General features: G+C 43.3%; 1 protein-coding gene across 1 annotated transcript in view; it reads right to left on the bottom strand.

Annotated features, from left to right (window-relative positions):
- Positions 1–17,667, bottom strand: part of smad4b (SMAD family member 4b) — a 114,586-nt gene extending 96,919 nt beyond the window's left edge. The window contains exons 1-2 of the mRNA XM_073064085.1: positions 17,474–17,667; positions 5,171–5,609 (exon numbers count right to left, since the gene is read on the bottom strand). Of these exons, the coding sequence (XP_072920186.1) occupies positions 5,171–5,410 (240 nt within the window). The 5' untranslated portion in view covers positions 5,411–5,609; positions 17,474–17,667. The remainder of the gene's footprint in view (positions 1–5,170; positions 5,610–17,473) is intronic.
- Positions 17,668–21,721: the final 4,054 nt, after the last annotated feature.

Here is a 21,721-nt window from a genome sequence, read left to right as displayed (position 1 = left end):
CATGACTATTGTAACATTGCACTTTTGACATGCATTTTCTATCTCCCATTTTCTACCTAGGCCACATCTTTACTACTGTTTGGAGGTCCGTATACAACTCCCATTGGGGTCTTTTTATCCCTGCAGCTCCTTAGCTCTATCCGCAATGATTCAACACCTTCTAAACCAATGTCACCCTTTCTAATGATTTGATTTCATTTTTTTACCAACAGAGCAATGCCACTCCCTCTGCCTTCCTGCCTGATACAGTGTGCATCCTTGGACATTAAGCTCCCAGCTATAATCTTTCAACCATAATTCAGTGCCTACAACATCATACCTGCCAATCCGCAACTGTGCTGTAAGTTCACCTACCTTATTCTGTATTCTGCACGCATTCAGATACAACACCTTCAGTCCTGTATTCACCCTTTTTGATTTTGTCACACCATGGTCAACCTTTTGATTCTTTACTTTGTCTGAGGTCTAACCAACATTTGCCTCCACAACCTCTCCACTAACTGTTCTGGCACTCTGGCTCCCACCTCCCGCAGCTCTAGTTTAAACCCCACCATGCATTATAAAACCCTTCCTGCTAGCATTAGTCCTCCTCCAGTTCAGGTGCAAACCGTCCCTTTTGTACAGGTCCCACCTTTCCTGGAAGAGAGCCCAATGATCTAAAAATCTTAAGCCTTCCCCTTCTACACCAACTCCTTAGCCATGTGTTAAACTGTATAATCTTCCTACTTCTAGCCTCACTGGTACATGACACAGGTAGCAATCCTGAGATCACAACCCTGGAGGTCCTGCCATTTAACTTAGCTCCTAACTCCCTGAACTCCTCACGTAGAACCTCTTCACTCGTCTTACCCATGTCATTGGTACCTACATGGACCACAACATCTGGCTGTTCACCCTCCCACTTAAGAATGCTGAGGACTCGATCTGAAATATCCCAGACGGCAACATATTATCGATATATCATTCTCGCCCACAGAACAACCCATCTATTTCCCTAACCAATGAATCTCCTATCACCACAGCACGCCTCTTCATCCTCCTTCCCTTCTGAGTCACAGAGGCGGACTGTGCCAGAAACCCAACCACTGTGACTCAAACGACACACACAAAATGCTGGTGGAACACAGCAGGCCAGGCAGCATCTATAAGGAGAAGCACTGTCGATGTTTCGGGCCGAGACCCTTCCCTGTGACTTTCCTCTGTGAGGTCATTCCCCCTCACCCCTGACAATATCCAAAGTGATACCCGTTGTTCAGGGGGACGATCAGGGGTAGTCTGCACTGGCTCCTTAACCCCTTTCCTCTTCCTGACCGTCACCCAGTTTCCTGGGTCCTGCCACCTTGGGTGTAAAAACCTCTCTATATGTCCTATCCATCACCCCTTCAGCCTCCTGAATGATCCAGAGTTCATCCAGTTCCAACTCCTTAATATGGTTATTAGAAGCAGCAGCTAGATGCACTCCTCACAGTTGGAGTGGTCAGGGACTCTGGAGGTCTATGTTCCCTCTAAGCTGTGCGTGCGCACACACGTTTTTCAACCAGCGCACAAAAGGTTAGTTACCTAAAATAATGTAGTAATTAATAATTATACTTATTGAATATAATCTTTTAGCTAAATGTTTCTGTTAACTAGTTAGTCGGTTTTTCAGATACCACAATGCATGTCACTAATTTACGTCACCTCACCTTTCCTGTTCCGGTTTGTACAGCTGCACCACGGCGGCAGCCATCTTTGGCGGACAGTGTTCATATTGTAAAGTTTACAAAGATCTGTTTCAAATCCTATAGATAGCTTACTAAGTTTTATTGGAAAAAATCTTGATTCACTATGTCAAATTCAAAAGAAGCGAAGGGCGTGAAGCGCAAAAGAACTGCAAATTTGTTTAAAGTTGAATGGCTTAACAAAATAGTATAAATTACTACACCGAAAGCTCATGAGGTCATGAACGTTCAGCTACGAGAAATTGTATGATTCGGAAACTGGAGTTACCTGTTTATATTGTCGTGATGTGAAAGTTGCTGGAGAATTTGCTAGTGGAAAGAAGTGGGATGATATTTGGAAACTTGACTTTTTGAAGCATCATTTGGCAAGTAAATCGCATTTGGACGGTGTACAAAAGCTCAGGCAACAGAACCCGTCATTACCCGTTACAGGAGTGCTATGCATGTTATGGCTGAGTGCAGATGAGCAACAGCGAAAACAATCAAACCATGAGGAGATCAAAGTTCTTATCGACAGTGTGTTTTTAGCTGTTAAAATGAATAACTCTTTAAATTTAGTTCAACACATTAAGGTAAGAAAGCAGTATCTGGGAGACAATGTTTCGTGGAGTGACAAAGGAAAGTTTTGCTAAGGCAACAACGTGAAGAAAACGTCACAGTAGATACAAGTTCGCTGTTGACTTTTATAAATAGTCTTTGTGTTCATTTAGAAGAAAGGTTTCCTGAAGATGAGGTACAAGAATGGTCAGCTTTTAATTTCTCCGCAATTGCAGATTGTGACTTCACATTTGGCAATGAACAAGTTAATGCCTTATGTCTAAAATATCATGATTTTCTAGCTGAAAATACTGTAATAGTTAGATAGTTTAATGTTTTCAAATTTTCCGTGCAAGAGAAAATTAAATCCAAACTGATTTCAAACTTTACTCAAATGGTGGCATTTGTACTTCAAAATGTACAGTTCTGCCACCTTGCACAGTTGATGGACGTTGGGGGAACCTTTCTTGCGTCTAGTACGGACTGTGAGCGAAGTTTTAGCCTAATGAACTGACTCAAAAACAAGCTGAGAAGCCATTTAGGTGAATGTCGTTTGGATATGTTAATGAGAATCAAAAGCTATCAATTGGATGGAAGTTCTATTAGTCTAGATAGAGTTTACAAAGAATGGGTAAATGCCAAAGACAGGAGAGAGAAAAAATAACTGAGTGACTTAAATATGTATGTTATTTTGTTGTTATTCTGTGCCGTTTTATGTCAAATATTTTGTAAACCTACATAAATTGTGCCACGTGTGCATTCAGTGCGCACATACTTTTGTCACAGGAAAAAAATTTGCACAACATTAGATTTTTGTGCACATTGACTGCTAAAAATTAGAGGGAACATTGCTGGAGGTCCCGTTTTCCCACATCCCACAAGAAGAGCATGCACTATTCACCTGTCCTCTCTACCTAAATGAGCAGATATAAAGAAGGAAAAAAACTTGAGCTTTTCTTTGTTTAACCTCAAAGATGACATTAACTATCTGCAACTGAAATACATGTTTAATAGCCAATGAGATCTAAACAGTTAACCAAAATAATGATTTCTACTGATGATTCACAAAGATGCAAAGACACCAAAACGGATTTTTGTCCCGACAGTTGTTGCAAAAATCATAGCAATGAAACAGAGGCCCTCCGTGGATTGGCGCCAACCATGGATGTTGCATCCTAGCCGTCAATACACAAGCCAGGGTAATGCAATATGGAGAGTAAGCTGTGCTCTGCAGCAGGCTCCTCCTCTCCACACAGCAGATGAATCCAAAGGAACAGCAGAGACCAATACAGTTTGGTACCAGCGGCACTGCAGGAATTGCCAGTCACCATAGGTCTGCCTTAGGGACTCCAGCTCTGGACTTTTAGAAACATAGAAACACAGAAAATCTACAGAAAAATACAGGACTTTCGGCTCACAATGCTGTGCTGAACATGTACTTACTTTAGAAATTACCTAGGATTACCCATAGCCCTCTATTTTTCTAAGTTCCATGTACCTACCCAGGAGTCTCTTAAAAGACCCTATCGTATCCACTTCCACCACCGTCACCGGCAACCCATTCCTCGCACTCACCGCTCTCTGAGTAAAAAAACTTACCCCTGACATCTCCTCTGTACCTACTTCCAAGCACCTTAAACCTGTGTCCTCTCGTGTTGGCCATTTCAACACTGGGAAAAAGCTTCTGACTATCCACACGATCAATGCCTCTCATCATCTTATACACCTCTATCAGGTCACCTCCCATCCTCTGTCACTCCAAGGAGAAAAAGCCAAGTTCACTCAACCTATTCTCATAAGGCATGCTCCCCAATCCAGGCAATATCCTTGTAAATCTCCTCTGCACCCTTTCTATAGTTTCCACATCCTTCCTGTAGTGAGGTGACCAGAACTGAGCACAATACTCCAAGTGGGGTCTGACCATCGTTCTATACATCTGTAACATTACTTCTCGGCTCTTGAACTCAATTCTCGAGGTTTACTCCCGAAGCCTTCACCAATAGTGGGTATAACGACAAAGCAGCAGAGGTTTGCAATCAGAGTTTTCCTTCTCCTAGATGAAATGCCCACCACGGCTGCTGAGCCCCATCTGCCCAAAGCAATTGTTTTAAGAACCCAGTCTTTGCTTCTTCTCCTGTCAGCAGAAACAGTTCCGATAGACTTAGTAGCTCACGTATAAAGGCCAGGAGCTGGACTTGGTTGTCAAACAATGAAATAACAACTTCTATTACATATAGAGTTGCAGAAACAGGCTCTTCAGCCCAACTCGTTCAAGTTGACCATGGTGCCCACCAAGCTAGACCCATTTGCCTGTGTGTGGCCCATTTCTCTCTAAATACCCCTTATCCATGAACTTATCCAAATGTCTTTTAAATATTATTGTACCTGCCTCAACTACTTTCTCTGGCAAGTTATTCCTTATACGCACCACTCTCTTGGCAAAGAAGTTGCCCCTCAGGATTCTTAAATCTGTTATCTCTCACCTTAAACTCATGTCCTCTATTTTTTATCTCCTCTTCCTGGGACATGTTTTTTTTTGTATACATGCAGCACAGAACAGGCCCCTCCAGCCCAATGAGCTGCATGCCCAGCAACCCACCTATTTAACACTAATCCAATTTACAATGGCCATTTAACCTAATAACCAGTACACCTTTGGACTGTGGGAGGAAACCAGAGCACCTTGGTGGAAACAGAGTCGTGAGGAGAATGCACAAATTCTTTTTACCGAGGATGCCGGAATTGAATTCTGACACACCCCATGGTAATAAAATTGCAATAACCACTAACTACCATGACACCCTATCCAAGATGTGCTGGAGATTTCATTCTCCTTGGAATGTCTATATACAGGAACGGCATTCTATTAATACAAATAGTTATTTGTAAGAAAAATTCCTCTGAGCACTTACCTGAAGTCTTCCATCTAGCGTCCTTTGTATCGTGACACATTTGCTGGGGTGAGCTCCATTGGTTGTTATAGCTGTGATTAGTGAATCCAGCTCATCTTTCTTCTCCTTCAGCTTTTTGACCAAGCTCTCAATGGCTCTTTTGGCAAAGGTTTCACTTTCTCCACCTTGTCGATGGCACATCAAACTGTGTACAATGCTCAGGCAGGCATCATTACTAGTTGGGGTATTGGTGATAGACATGATGCTGATCCCTCAATCAGCTTTATTTTGTCCTTAAAAGCACAACCTTTTAAAGTTAACCGTTCCTTCCAGTAAACTAATTGCTCTTCCTTGCAATATCTGCTCTCGTGTACAAAAAGGCACGAAGCTCAGTCTGTCAGCTGCAGCGAGATCTTCAAAGGTAGCAAAGCAATAGGTCTGCAGATTTCCTTGGAGCAACCTTGAAAACAAACCACATAAAGAATATAACTTACAAACAGTTCATCATCTGCAACTTCTTAAGCTGGCATTTATATTACTGGAATATTGCTTACAATATTTACATTAGAAGATAGTACAGGACAGGAACAGGGCCTTTGAATGAAGGCTAAATAGAAGAAACAGCAGGAGATAGAAAAGACCAAATAAAATTAATAAACAGATCAGATCAAAGCTCTATAGTCCTGTCTCTGTGATCATATGATGGTGTACAGTGGACAATTAAGCAGCTAAAGGAGGCTCAATAAACAAATCAAAAATAGCAGAGTCCAACAGGGAAGTGAAAAACACAAGGCAGAAGCATTTGATAGCATCTTCAAACAGAAGTACCATGTGAACATGATATCTCAGACCTCCCAACATTCCCACCTTGGCAGGGACCAATCTTCAGCTAATTTGACAAGTTACCTATGATATTAACAAATTGAGAGCACTCACACTCCAAATTATTGGGAGTGTACAATGCAAAATCTCCCGAACCAGCGCACACTTCTGGTTCAGTGGCTCACTTGCAGCCACAAAAATGCTGTATGGAAAGTTAATCAGGTATACCCCAAGCAGGACATATGGTAGACCATGAAAAGCAAAGCAAGTGTAGTCCAGTTAATCTTCATGCCAATCCTAATCATTAATGAACCTATAGGTATCATTGACAATACTACAAAACAAGATAATGTGCCTTAATGACTACTGCCCAGTGGCCCTGACATCCGGTATCACGAGGAGGTTCGAAAGGCTGGTGTTGGTGTGCATTAACTCCAGCCTTCCAGACAACTCAACCCACTGCAATTTGCCTTCTGCTGTAACAGATCCATGATGGATGCAATCTCATTGAGATTGCGAACTTCAAGTTCCTAGGAGTGAACATCACCGATAGCCTGTCCTGTCCATCCACAAAATGTTGGAGGAACTCAGCAGGCTAATAGCATCCAAGGAAAAGAGTATAAACAGCTGACATCTCATGCTGAGAACTTTCATTGGGACAGGTCTCCCTCCATAGACTCTATCTATACTTCTTGTTGCCTCAGTAAAGCCCCACCATAACAGGTATTATCTCCACTTCCTTCGGGCAGAAAATAGAAAAGCCTAAAAACACATGTCCAGGCTCAAGGACAGCTTCTACCCTGTTAGTATGTACGTGGTTCCCTCTTAATTGGTTAAATGGTGAGGTAAGATGGGTTCAACATCATCATCTACTGCATTTTGATCTTGCACGTTATTGTTTTTTCCGGGCTACACTTTCTCTGTTGCTGTTACACTTTATTCTGCATTTTCTTATTGTTTTACCTTGTTCTACCTCAACGTATTGTGTAATAAATTGTTCTGTATGAACAGTATGCAAGACAAGCTTTTTACTGGATCTCGGTACATGTCACTATAATAAACTATTTCCAATAACACACTCAAGAGCCTAACCATGTCCCCATTCTGATCAATGTGATGCCATTGATTCTCAAATTGATGCATCAAATTCTCCAGCACAGATATGAGACGGATTTGAAGCAGCTAGATGAACAGATCTGAGGCCAGACGTTCTGTCGCAGGTGATATAACTCTTGAATCTAAAAATGCTTTCACAGCTTATACAAAGTTTAATTTAAAGAGTGAAGCAGCTTGGTACTACCAACTCAATCAGCCTCTTTCAGAGGCACAATGTACCTCAAAAAAAAAATTCACTCATCCACTAGTGATGCTAAGAGACCAGTGTGCCACGGATTCATTCCCCATTCTGGCTCTCCTCTTCTTCTCATCTGCCCATCACCTCCTCCCACCTCCCCACCCCGGTTCCCTCCTCCTTTCTTTTCTCCCATAGTTTACTCGCCTCTCCTATCAAATTCCTTCTTCTTCAGTCCTTTACCTCTTCTACCTCACCTCCCAGCTTCAAAGGGGTCCCCTCCCCCAAACTGCTATTGAGGAACCCTCAGACACATCTCACCTTTGCCCTTACTGCCACCCATCCTAATCTTCACCTACCTCCACATCCAATGTATCCAACATATCATTCTTCTTACTTCCACCATCTACAGCAGAATCCCACCACTGGGTACATTCTACACAACCACCCCCACCACTCACCTTTCCACATGATTCACTCTCTCTGTGATTCCGTTCTCCATTCATACCTCCCTACCCAAACCACTCCCTCTCCAGATACATCCCTCCCCCATAACCACTAAAAACGTAACATCTACACCTGACCCTCCTTCTTTGCTACAATCTTGGGCCCAAAACAACCCTTCCAGGTGAGGCAGTCTTTCCCATGTGAATCCAGCAGTATTATTTACTGTGTGTGGTGCTCCCATTGTGGGTTTCTCTACATCACTCAGTCCAACAACGCTTTACCAAGTACATTCTTGTCTGTCTGCTATGCTAGCTGGCATATCCCAGCAGCCAGCCACCTTAATTCCACTCCCCATTCCCCCATCAACACATTGATCCTCAACCTCAAGTCAAAGCTAAACACAAATTAAAAGAACAACATCTCATTCCACCTGAACAGTCTCCATCAAGGACATATATACAAAAAGATGCCAGAGAAGTGCCAGAGCATCATGAAGGATCCCACCTACCCTGCTCATGGACTGTTTGTCCCACTCTCATCAGGGAGGAGGTTACATAGCACCCAGGATGTAACTGGGACCACCAGACTCAAAAACAGTTACTTTCCACAAGCAGTAAGGCTTATCAACACCTCCACCTACTAACCCACCCTTCCACATCCCCAACAACCACTACTTTTATCATTCATATAAGCAACCTTATGTTTATTATTATTGTGTTCTTTATGTGATTGCAGCAATTATTTCATTTCCCTTTACACTTGTGTACTGGAAAGGCCATTAAACAATCATAAATCTTAAATGTGATGACATGAACATGGAATTCTCAAGCATCATTCTTCCACTTGTCACCTCTCAGTTTATACGATCACTCCCTCACTTGGATCCACTTTTCACCTACCAGCTTTGCTTCAGCTCTTCCATCCACAGTTTTATATAGGAGTCCTCCGTCTCATTCCCATGCAGAAAAATACAGTGGTTAACATAAAGCTGTTAAAGTGACAGCAATATGGGTTCAAATCCCGCTGCTCTCTGTAAGTTCTCCCTGTGACTGCATGAGATTCCTCCAAGTGCTCTGGTTTCCTCCCACATTCCAAAGATGTATGGGTTAGTAGGTTAATTGGTTACATGGGTATAACTGGGGTGCATGGACTTGTTGGGCCAGAAGGACCCGCTGAGTTCCTTCAGCACATTGTGGACTGCTCCAGATTCCAACATCTGCAGTCTCCTGTGCCTCTATTAAATTTTCTTTCTCAAATGGAGAGCATTTTCAGATACATGGGAATCTTCAAAAACATTTATCTCTAAAACAAAATCACTACAACAGTAAGACCAGAAGACATAGGAAAACTTGGCCCATCAGGTCTGCTCTGCCATTCCATCATGGCTGTTTATTACCCCTCTCAACCCAATTCTCCTGCCTTCTCCCCGTAAACTTTGACACCCTGACTAATGAAGAACCTATCAACCTCTGCTTTAAATATATGCAATGACTTGGCCTCCACAGCAAACTGTGGCAATGAATCCCATAGATTTGCTACCCTCTGGCTAAAGAAACTCCTCCTCATCTCTGTTCTAACTGGACGTCCCTCTATTCCCAGCCATTGCCCTCTGGTCCCAGGCTCCCCCCATTATAAAAAAAATTCCTTTTCACATCCACTCTATCTAGTAAATGACCATTTACTTCACTGACAGTGGCAACCTGCAGTAGAAAAATTTACTGTGATATTTCCAACATGACAGCATCAGCTCCAGTTGAACCAAAATATTTAATTGGTTGTAAAGTGCTTTGGGGCATGCCAGGGTCATGAAATATGTAACCCAAATACTTAGATTTCTTTCAATAAACTTAACCATCTGCTATTTAATTTTGCATCCAACTAAATCATGTTTTTTGATTTGGAGAATACATATTAAAGTCCTTACTTTACATCAACAAATGTAAACGAAAACACTTTACTTTGGTGTTCTGTTCCCAACAACGCAGCCAGCCTGGCAAACTCAGCCTGCTCCACCGTGGACACTAACTTCCCCAGAAGCAAGGACATCTTCAAAACGTGATGCCTCAAAAAGTCAGCATCCAACATAAAGAATTACCATCATCCAAGATATGCCCTCTTATTTGATGGTAGCAATGCGAAGAGGTACAGCAGCCTGAAAACACACTCCGTGTTTCAGGAAAAGCTCCTTCCCTTCCATCAGATTTAGTAAAATAGAAACATAGAAAACCTACAACATAATACAGGCCCTTCGGCCCACAATGCTGTGCCAAACATGTACTTGCTTTAGGGTTACCCGTAGCCCTCTATTTTTCTAAGCTCCACATACCTATCCAGGAGTCTCTTAAAAGACCCTATTGTATCCGCCTCCACCACCATTGCCGGCAGCACATTCCACACACTCACCACCCTCTGTGTAAAAAACTTACCCCTGCCATCTCCTCTGTACCTATTTCCAAGCACCTTAAAACTGTGCCCTCTCACGTTAGCCATTTCAGCCCTGGGAAAAAGTCTCCGGCTAGCCACACGATCAATGCCTCTCATCATCTTATACACCTCTATCAGGTCACCTCTCATCCTCCATCGCTCCAAGGAGAAAAGGCCAAGTTCACTCAACCTATTCTCACAGGACATGCTCCCCAATCCAGGCAGTATCCTTATAAACCTCCTCTGCACCCTTTCTATAGTTTCCACATCATTCCTGTAATGAGGTGGCCAGAACTGAGCACGGTATTCCAAGTGGGGTCTGACCAGGGTCCTGTGAAGCTGTGGCATTACCTCTTGGCTCTTAAACTCAATCCCACGGTTGATGAAGGCCAATACACCGTATGCCTTCTTAACCACATGTACAGCATGCTTTAGAGCGTCCTGTGGACTCGGACTCCAAGATCCCTCTGATCCTCCACACTGCCAACAGTCTTACCATTAATATTATATTCTGCCATCATACTACAAACCCCATTTCCAGAAAAGTTGGGATATTTTCCAAAATCCAGTAAGAACAAAAATCTGTGATATGTTAATTCACGTGAACTTTTATTTAACTGACAAAAGTACAAAGAAAAGATTTTCAATAGTTTTGCTGACCAACTTAATTGTATTTTGTAAATATACACAAATTTAGAATTTGATGGCTGCAACACACTCAACAAAAGTTGGGACAGAGTTAAAATAAAATTGAAAAGTGCACAGAATATTCAAGTAACACCGGTTTCGAAGACTCCACATTAAACAGGCTAATTGGTAGCAGGTGAGGTATCATGAATGGGTATAAAAGTAGCGTCCATCAAAGGCTCAGTCTTTGCAAGCAAGGATGGGTCGTGGCTCACCCCTTTGTGCCAAAATTCGTGAGAGAATTGTTAGTCAGTTCAAAAGGAACATTTCCCAATGCAAGATTGCAGAGAATTTAGGTCTTTCAACATCTACTGTACATAATATTGTGAAAAGATTCAGAGAATTCAGAGATATCTCAGTGCGTAAAGGGCAAGGTCGGAAACCACTGTTCAGTGCGTGTGATCTTCGAGCCCTCAGGCAGCACTGCCTAAGAATCCGTCATGCTACTGTGACAATTATAGCCACCTGGGCTCGGCAGTACTTCCGAAAACCATTGTCACTTCTTAACACAGTCCGTTGCTGCATCCAGAAATGCAACTTGAAACTGTATTACACAAGGAGGAAGCCATACATCAACTCTATGCAGAAACTCCGGCGAGTTCTCTGGGCCCAAGCTCATCACAGATGGACCGAATGACTGTGGAACCATGTGCTGTGGTCACGAGTCCACATTTCAGCTAGTTTTCGGAAAAAACGGGCGTCAAGTTCTCCGTGCCAAAGATGAAAACGACCATTCTGATTGTTATCAGCAAAAGGTGCAAAAGCCAGCATCTGTGATGGTATGGGGGTGCATCAGTGCCCACGGCATGGGTGAGTTGCATGTATGTGAAGGTACCATTGACTCTGAGGCGTATATTAAGATTTTAGAGAGACATATGTTGCCATCAAGGCGACGTCTCTTCCCGGGACGTCCATGCTTATTTCAGCAGGACAATGCCAGACCACATTCTGCACGGGCTACAACAGCGTGGCTCTGTAGACACAGAGTGCGTGTGCTTGACTGGCCTGCTGCCAGTCCAGATCTACCTCCTATTGAAAATGTATGGCGCATCATGAAGAGGAGAATCAGACGACGGAGACCACGGACTGTTGAGCAGCTGAAATCTTATATCAAGCAAGAATGGACAAAATTTCCCACTGCAAATCTATTACAATTAGTATTCTCAGTTCCAAAACAATTAAAAAGTGTTATTAAAAGGAAAGGTGATGCAACACAATGGTAAACATGCGTCTGTCCCAACTTTTGTTGAGTGCGTTGCAGCCATCAAATTCTAAATTTGTGTATATTTACAAAATACAATTAAGTTGGTCAGTAAAACTATTTAAAATCTTTTCTTTGTACTTTTGTCAGTTAAATAAAGGTTCACGTGAATTAACATATCACAGATTTTTGTTTTTATTGCATTTTGGAAAATATCCCAACTTTTCTGGAAATGGGGTTTGTAGATCTACCACAATGAAACACTTCACGCTTATCTGGGTTGAATTCTATCACCAACTTCTCAGCCCAGTTTTGCATCCTATCAATGTCCCACTGTAACCTCTGACAGCCCTCCACACTATCCACAACACCTCCAACAGCAAATTTACTAATCCATCCCTCCATTTCCTGATCACTTATGAAAATCACAAAGAGAACAGGACGCGGAACAGATCCCTGAGGCACAATACTGATCACTGACCTCCATGCAGAATATGACATGCTTACAATCACTCTTTGCCTTCTGTGGGCAAGCCACTTCTGGATCCACAAAGCAAGGTCCCTTTGGATCCCATGCCTCCTTACTTTCTCAATAAGCCTTGCATGGGGTACCTTATCAAATGCCTTGCTAAAATCCATATATATCTACTGCTCTTCCTTCATCAATGTTTTTAGCCACATCCTCAAAATACTCAATCAGGCTTGTAAGGCACGACCTGCCTTTGACAAAGCCATGCTGATTATTCCCAATCATATTATACCTCTCCAAATGTTCATAAATCTGTCTCTCAGGATCTTCTCCATCAACCTACCAACCACTGAAGTAAGACTCATTGGTCTATAATTTCCTGCATTATCTCTACTCCCTTTCTTGAACAAGGGAACAGCTTCTGCAACCCTCCAATCCTCCGGAACCTTTCCAGTCCCCATTGATGATGCAAAGATCATTGCCAGAGGATCAGCAATCTCCTCCCTTTTCTCCCACATTAGCCTGGGGTACATCTTGTCCAGTCCTGGTGACTTATCCAACTTAATGCTTTCCAAAAGCTCCAGTGCATCCTCTTTCTTAATGTCTATATGCTCAAGCTTTTCAGTCCCCTATAAGTCATTTCTATAATCACTAAGATCCTTTTCCATAATGAATATTGAAGTATTAAGTATCTCCGCTATCTCCTCTGGTTCCATACACACTTTTCCACTGTCACACTTAATTGGTCCTATCCTCTCACATCTTATCCTCTTGCTCTTCACACATTTGTAGAATGCCTTGGGGTTTTCCTTAATCCTGTCCGCCAAGGCCTTCTCATGGCCCCTTCTGGCTCTCCTAATTTCATTCTTAAACTCCTTCCTGCTAGCCTTATAATCTTCTAGATCTCTATCATTACCTAGATGTTTGAACCTTTCGTAAGCTTTTCTTTTCTTCTTGACTAGAATTTCAACAGCCTTTGTACACCATGGTTCCTATACCCTACCATCCTTTCCCTGTATCACTGGAATATAACTATGCAGAACTCCACGCAAATCTCCCCTGAACATTTACCACATTTCTGTTGTACATTTCCCTGAGAACATCTGTTCCCAATTTATGCTTCCAAATTCCTGCCTTACGGCCTCATATTTTCCCTTACTCCAATTAAACGCTTTTCTAACTTGTCTGTTCCCATCCCTCTCCAATGCTATGGTAAAAGAGATAGAATTATGATCACTACCTCCAAAATGCTCTCCCACTGAGAGACCTGGCACCTGACCAGGTTCACTTCCCAATATCAGATCAAATACAGCCTCTCCTCTTGTAGGCTTAGAAACCTACAAAAAACCTTATTGTGCCAAGAAACCTTCCTAAACATACCTAGCAAACTCCACCCCATCTAAACCCCTAGCTCTTAGAAGCTGCCATTCAATATTGGCAATATTACAATTTGCCACCACGATGACCCTGTTATTATTACACCTTTCCAGAATCTGTCTCCCTATCTGCTCCTCCATGTCCCTGTTACTATTGGATGGTCTATAAATAACACCCAGTAAAGTTCTTGACCCCTTCCTGTTCCTAACCTCTACCCACAGAGACTCCGTAGACAATCCCTCCATGACTTCCTCCTTTTCTGCAGCCGTAACACTATTCTAATCAGCAGTGCCACGCCCCCACCTCTTTTGGCTCCCTCGCTGTCCTTTCTGAAACATCAACTAACTCCAAGTAACCATTCCTGCCCTTGAGCCATCCAAGTCTCTGTAATGGCCACAACATCTTAGCTCCAAGTACTATCCACGCTTTAAGTTCATCCGCTTTATTCATGATGCTTCTTGCATTAAAATAAACACATCTCAAACCATCAGTCTGAGTGTATCCCTTCTCTATCACCTGGCTATCCTCCCTCTCACACTGCCTACAAGCTTTCTTGATTTGTAAACCTACTACCCCTTCCTCTGTCTCTTCAGTTTAAACTCTCCCCAATAGCCTTAGCAAACCTCCCTGCCAGGAAATTGGTTCTCCTTGGATTCAAGTGCAACTCTTCCTTTTTGTACAGGTCACGCCTGCCTCAAAAGAGACCCAATGATCCAGAAATCTGAATCCCTGCACCTTGCTCCAATCCCTCAGCCACACATTTATCCTCCACCTCACACTATTCCTATACTCACTGTCGCGTGGCACAGGCAGTAATCCCAGGATTACTGCCTTTGAGGTCCAGCTTCTCAACTTCCTTCCTAACTTCCTGTAGTCTGTTTTCTGGACCTCCTCCCTTTTCCTACATATGTCGATGATGCCAATATGTACTGTTTACCTTCCCACTTCAGGATATCGTGGACACAATCAGAAACATCTCGAACCCTGGGACCTGAGAGGCATAATACCATCCACATTTCTTTCCTGCGTCCAGAGAATCGCCTGTTTGTCCCCCTAACTATAAAGTCCCCTAGCAATGCTGCCATCCTCTTCCTTTCCCTACCCTTCTGAGCCACAGGGCCAGACTCTGTGCCAGAGACGTGGCCACAGTTGCTTCCCCCAGGTAGGCCATTTCCCTCCTGCCAACAGTACTCAAACAGGAGTACTTATTGTTAAGGAGAACAGCCACAGGGATATTCTCTAGTATCTGACTCTTGCCCTTCCCTCTCCTGACTGTTACCCACTTGTATGTCTCCCAAGACCCTGGTGTGACTACCTGCCTATAGCTCCTCTCTATCACTTCTCCACTTTCCCTGACCAGACAAAGGTCATCAAGCTGCATTTTCAGTTCCCTAACCCGGTCCCTAAGGACATAGATGTGGCTGTCCGGGAGGCTGGGTGTGTCTATATACCCTAGTAAACTACCAATACTTTTTTTAAACTATGTACTATTTGGTTAATTTATTTTATAATAAATATTTTATTGCAATTTAGTTTCTTTAGTAATAGGTATTACAATGTATTGCTACAAAACATATTTCACAACAAATTCCAGTGATATTATATTAATCCTGATTATGATTCTGAAACTTCTGTGGCCTCCCCCTTTGACTTCAGACATTTAGGATCTGTCAATCAGAAAACCTATATCAAGTGTCCTCAATATGAAAAAATCATACTAAAATATTATTAAAAGATCTTACTGAAATATACTCAAAATTCAATACAATCCAGTCTTTTAGTTTTAAATTCATTTTTTAGGATGTAGACCTAAAAAATGGAGTGCCCATTCTTGGCTGTTACTGAGAAATGAGCCAAGCCGTTTCAGACTTTGACTCATTGCTGTGGGTCTGAAATTGCATAGAGGTCCAACTGGACAAGCTTTCCTCACGTCGGGCATCAGTGAAACATCAGGCTTTTTATGGCTCTGGCCTTTTATTTAAATACCAATAAAACTTTAAAAACAATAACCTTCCTTGTCTAGGACACACTCCTGTGAGGAATTTGAAGGCATCAACAATCACCCTGAATGTTAGTGAAAATAAAGATTTAGAGGATGTAATCATCAAAAGTCCATTAACTGCACTGTGCACTGATTTTATTAATTTACAATCAAAAGAAGACAGCAGCGTACACAGAATCAATTCCTCCGTCGACATTTGTTATGAACTAATACAAAGTTTTATAGACAAACAAGAGAGAATCTGCAAGTGCTGGAAATCCAAACACACACAAATGCTGGAGGAGCTCAGCAGGCCAGGCAGCAGCTATGGAAAAAAAGTAGTCGATGTTTTGGGCTGAAGGGTCTCCACATCTTGTGTGTGTTGCATGGTTTTATAGTTCTGTAGTAGTATTGACAGTGTTCAAATTTATTCAATATTTCATTTAAATACATAATTTCTTACTCAGTATACATTTTTATACCTTTTTAACTACTCTATGAAACTTTGACTAAATAGGGCAGCTGCTTATCTGGGCCAAAATGTCCCCAATTAACCGGGGGGGGGGGGGTGGGGGAAGCGAGGGAGGGGGCAGAGGGGAGGAGGGTTCCTAGAGGAGGAGCAGGTGGAGAAAGTATCCTAGAGGAGGAGGGGTCCGGGGGGGGGGGGGGGGGAGAGGAAGAGGAGGAAGTGAGGGTGTGGGAGGTGAAGGGGGAGAACGGGGAGGAGGGTGTCCGGGGCAAGGGGGAGGACAGGAGGGGGGGGTGTCTGGGACGAGGAGGAGGACGGGGGGGGGGGGGTCCGAGAGGAGGGGCAGGACGGGGGGGGGGGGGTCCGAGAGGAGGGGCAGGACGGGGGGGGGGGGGGGGGTCCGAGAGGAGAGGAGAGCGAGAGATGGGGAGAGGCTGGAGGGTGGGGGGTGTTGCAGGGGAGAGCCAGAGACAGTGGCAGGGAGAGACGGGGGAGACTGAAGGGAGGTGTTGGAGGTGAGAACGATAGGGAAGGCTGGAGGGGAGAACAAGAGATGGGAGAGGCTGGAGGGGAGGGTGAGGGAGAACGTGTGGTGAGGGAGATAAATGGTTAATGAGAGAGAGAAGGAGTGAATAAGAGTATGAGAGTGAATGAGTGTGTGAAAGAGTAAGTGAACAGGACAGAGAATGAGAGAGCGTGAGAAGCAGCCAGTGAGAATAAGAAAAGGGAATTTAAAAAGTGTATTTCTGTGTATTAATGCTTTGGGGGGTATGTGGTGAGACCGGAAACCTATCCCCTCCAGTCTCGTGTTTACGGTGCCGAGAGGCCCCTTTAAAGATCTGAAACCCGAGCTGACGAACCAGTATAAATACCTTTTAGATCATACTACATACTCTCATCGGCCAGCAGACCCCAACACGGCGAGAACGGTCGCGGCCACAGAACAACCACCAAGGGCGGTGTGCGGTGATGAGGGAAAGGCCGCGGACCTCGACGACGTTAAAGAACCAGGGCCGAGTGCCGGTGAAGGAACAACAGCCCCCATGTCCCGGTAAAAAAAAAAGCCCCGGCCGTGAGCTGCGGCCTAGCCGGGCCTCGGCCCCCCCCCCCCCACTCCCCCACAATCTGACACCAAACTTCCCCCAGCCCCGCTTACCGCTGCTCGCTCGCCGGCGTCGGAGGCCAGCCGCTGTCCGGTGACTCTCTTCCCGGAATACCCAGGCCGCATCGAAGCTCAGCGTTCGACTCCCGGGTCTCATTTACTCGTTCGCACCGGGCTTCGTCCGCTCCCCCTCACCCAGTTTTTGTTCAGGACACAACATGGCGGCCGGCGAGCGCATGCGCCCTGCGATGTGTGTGTTGTGTCAGGAGAAGGGGGTAAGGCTAAAATCCTGGGTCCTCAGCTGATGCAGGGACATCAGACCAGGCTGGTCTCATCAGCTGGTGTAGGGGAGAGAAGCAAGGCTGAAGCTTTGATCTCCTCAATCTCTTGAAATAGGCGAGTATTAGGGCAACACACAATGCTGGAGGAACTCAGCAGGCCAGGCAGCATCTATGGGGGTAAAAAAAAAGTACGGTTGACGTTTCGGGTCTGCTGTGTTCCTCTCAACATTTTGTGTGTGTTGTTTGGATTTCCAGCATCTACAGTTTCTCTCTTGTTTTGGAGTATTTGGGTGATCCTTTATCAATAATTTCATTTAATAGTGTTATGTACACTGGATAACAAAGATAATTAAGATGAATACATCAAATGAACATAATTAGATTTTACAATGATAGCACATTTAAGTTCTCCCAATGTAGTATGACATCAAAATTTGGAATAACTTTTGTAATAGGTCTACTTTAAAAAAAAAATACACATTGATAAATTCACTGGATTTATACAGCCTCTAAAACTGAAAATAGGTTCCATGGTAGCTTAGTGGTGAACAGAAAGCTATTACAGCTCAGAGCATTGGATGTCGGAGTTCATTTTCGGTATCCTCAGTAAGGAGTTAGTACGTCCCTTCCTATATTCTGTATACTGTGTGGGTGTCCAGTTTCTTCCCAAAGTCTAAAGACATACCAACTAGTAGGTTAATTAGACATTGCAAATTGAATTGCCATTAGGCTAGGGTTAAATAGATGGGCTGTTAGGTGGTGTGGCTCACTGAGTTGTAAGAGCCTGTTCCACACTGTTCATCTTTTTTTTTAAAATGGTTTGGAATTGATAGAATTGTGGAGGTTAGTGTAGAGGTGATGTTTGATGTCTAGCGTCAGCTTGTTGGGCGGAATGGCCTGTTTCCATACTGTATGACTCCATAAAATCCTCCTCTACAATAGGGCAGAGGATGGAGAGATGAATGAGCAGAAATTAGATTTTAATTCAGCCTAGTGAAGAATAAAACACATTTGATCCCTGGGTAGGATAGATTAACAATTATTAACCAAATTAGATATATGAAACACAAACCTACTTAAAAGTTGGGAGCAATTTAAACTTCATTAAGGGTGATTTTGGAGTGGCATAGTAGTGTAGTGGTTAATGTCAGTGACCTGGGTTCAATTCTGCCTTTGTCTGTAAGGAATTTGTATATTCTCCCTGTGGCTATGTGAACTTCCTCTGGATGCTCTGGTTTCCTCCCATGGTCCAAAGACATACCAGGTAGTAGATTAATTGGTCATTGTAAATTGTACTTTGATTAACGTGATGTTAAAATGGGATGGTTGTTGGATGGTGTGGCTCATTAGGCTGGAAGAGCCTGTTCAGCACTGTACCTCTAAATATAAATAAACAGAAAGGATGTCCCTTTAGAACAGAGGTGAAGAATAATTTGTTTAGTTAGGAGGTGGTGAATCTGTGGAATTCATTTTCACATATGGTTGAGGAGGCCAAGTTATTGGGTATACTTAAAGCAGAAGTTGATAGGCTTTTGATTAGTTAGGGTGTCAAAGGTTATGGGGAGAAAGCATGTCAATGGGGTTGAGAAGGTTAATAAATTAGCCATGATCAAACAGCAGAGCAGACTCAATGGGCCAAATGGCCTAATTCTGCCCATGTCTATAGTTTTACATTAATATCATTTGCCAGCTCTTGGCATGCAATCTGATACTGCTCTGTCTTGATGATTTAGTGAAAATTATAAGGGGTGTTCAGGGAGGGGTAGCACCTCTGGTGAAGGGATTTATCATGTCCATTTTGGGGCAACTCACTCACCTTTGGACCCTACTGGACACTCACTCTCACCCCGTGGCTCTAAGTAGTTATTTGCATACAACAGCAGACTGACATTATGCACTGCTTCTACAGGTGGGCTAAACCAGGTAAGGGAAGCAAGGGGGCCTCATACCTTGGTGAGACAGACATGCCTCTCCAAATGTGAAAAGGCAGCGGACTGGGCAGATGAGCTCAACAGTGAACTCCAGTGGCCAGGAAGTCAGTTCTACAATGCTTCGTGGAGAATTAAGGGCATGACAAAGTACAGAAGAATTCATGGTCATCCACTGCAATGAAGGAAGACTACTCTTACTACTGAACCTGGAGTTGAGAGAGTGGAGCTGCCTCAGTGCAATGGCTTTTCCACTTTAAAACTCTCTCCTATGTCTCCTGCCATTGTCGGATACAACAGAAACTGCCAATTGCATGGAAGCAGAGGGGGAAAAAAAAGCATTCTTAACTCCTGTATCATGCAATAAGAAAGTAAGATGAAGTTCAAAGTATATTTATTATCAAACTACATGTGTCACCATATGCAACCCTGAGATTAATTTTCTTTCACAGTATATCCAAGAAACACAATTCAATCAATGAAAGATCACACCCAACAGGATGGACAAACAACCAGTGCTGCTTTCCTATGACAGTGCTCTGTGGATGTGTTCAATGGTGGGGAGGGCTTTACCCGTGATGGACTGAGTCATATCCACTACATTGTATATACTTTATTGTCACCAAACAATTGATACTAGAGCATACAATCATCACAGCGATATTTGATTCTGCGCTTTGCGCTCCCTTAAGTACAAATCTAAGTAAATATAATAAAAATTTTAAATTATAAATCATAATTAGAAAATAGAAAAGGGAAAGTAAGGTAGTGCAAGTCAGGTCCGGATATTTGGAAGGTACGGCCCAAATCTGGGTCAGGATCCGTTCAGCAGCCTTACCACAGTTGGAAAGAAGCTGTTCCTAAATCTGGCCATATGACTCTTCAAGCTCCTGAACTTTCTCCCGGAGGGAAGAGGGACAAAAAGTGTGTTGGCTAGGTGGGTCGTGTCCTTGATTATCCTGGCAGCACTGCTCCAACAGCGTGCGGTGTAAAGTGAGTCCAAGGATGGAAGATTGGTTTGTGTGATGTGCTGGGCTATGTTCACGATCTTCTGCAGCTTTTTCTGGTCTTGGACAGGACAATGTCCATACCAGGTTGTGATGCACCCTAGAAGAATGCTTTCTACGGTGCACCTATAAAAATTAGTGAGGGTTTTAGGGGACAGGCCAAATTTCTTCAGCTTTCTCAGGAAGTAAAGGTGCTGATGGGCCTTCTTGGCAGACTCTGCTTGGTTAGACCAAGTCAGGTCTACCCCTCAACTATCAGGCTCCTGAACTAATGTGGATAACTTCACTCACCTCAATACTGAACTAATTCCACAACCTATGGACTCACTTCCAAGGACTTCACAACACATGTACTCAGTATTATTTATTATTTTGTTTGTATTTGCACAGTTTGTCTTTTGCACATTTGTTGTTAGTCAGTCTTTGTGTGTAGTTTTGCATTGATTCTATTATGCCAGAAGCACAGCCACGCTTGTGGGATGCTCCCATTACAATCCTCGTTAATTTGATTTGATGCAAACAACACATTCCACTATGTTTTGATGTGCATGCAACAAATAAAGCTAATCTAAGGCATCCAAAGGATACTTTTGGTTTGAGCACATCTTTCCCTCAGGGTTCAATCTTACCTTAAATATCTGCCATCCTAAAACTCTCCACCAGGGTCTAGAAGAGGTTAATGAGAATGATCCCAGGAATGAAAGGGTTCACATATGAGGAGTGTTTGGGCCTGTACCCACTGGAGTTGAAAAGAATGGGGTGGGGGGTGATCTTATTGAAACTCATTGAAATAGAGTGGATGTGGAAAGGACATTTACTATGATGAGTGAGTCTAGGACCGGAAAACACAGCCTTTATAAAGAGATCTCTATTTAGAACAAAGATGAGGAAAAAAATATTTGACCAGAGGGTGGTGAATCTGTGGAATTCACTACCTCAGGCAGCCCTTGAGGCCAAGTAATTGGGTACATTTAAAAAGGAGGTTGATAGGTTCCTGATTAGTAAGGATGTCAAAAGTTATGGGAGAAGGCGGGAGGATGGAGTTGAGAGGGATAATAAATCAAACATGATCGAATGGCAGAGCAG

This window comes from Hemitrygon akajei, chromosome 13 (genome assembly GCF_048418815.1).
Source record: "Hemitrygon akajei chromosome 13, sHemAka1.3, whole genome shotgun sequence".
In the NCBI taxonomy this organism is placed as follows: domain Eukaryota; kingdom Metazoa; phylum Chordata; class Chondrichthyes; order Myliobatiformes; family Dasyatidae; genus Hemitrygon; species Hemitrygon akajei.
Note: the sequence above shows the minus strand (reverse complement) of the source record. Positions and strands in the feature narration are given on the sequence as shown.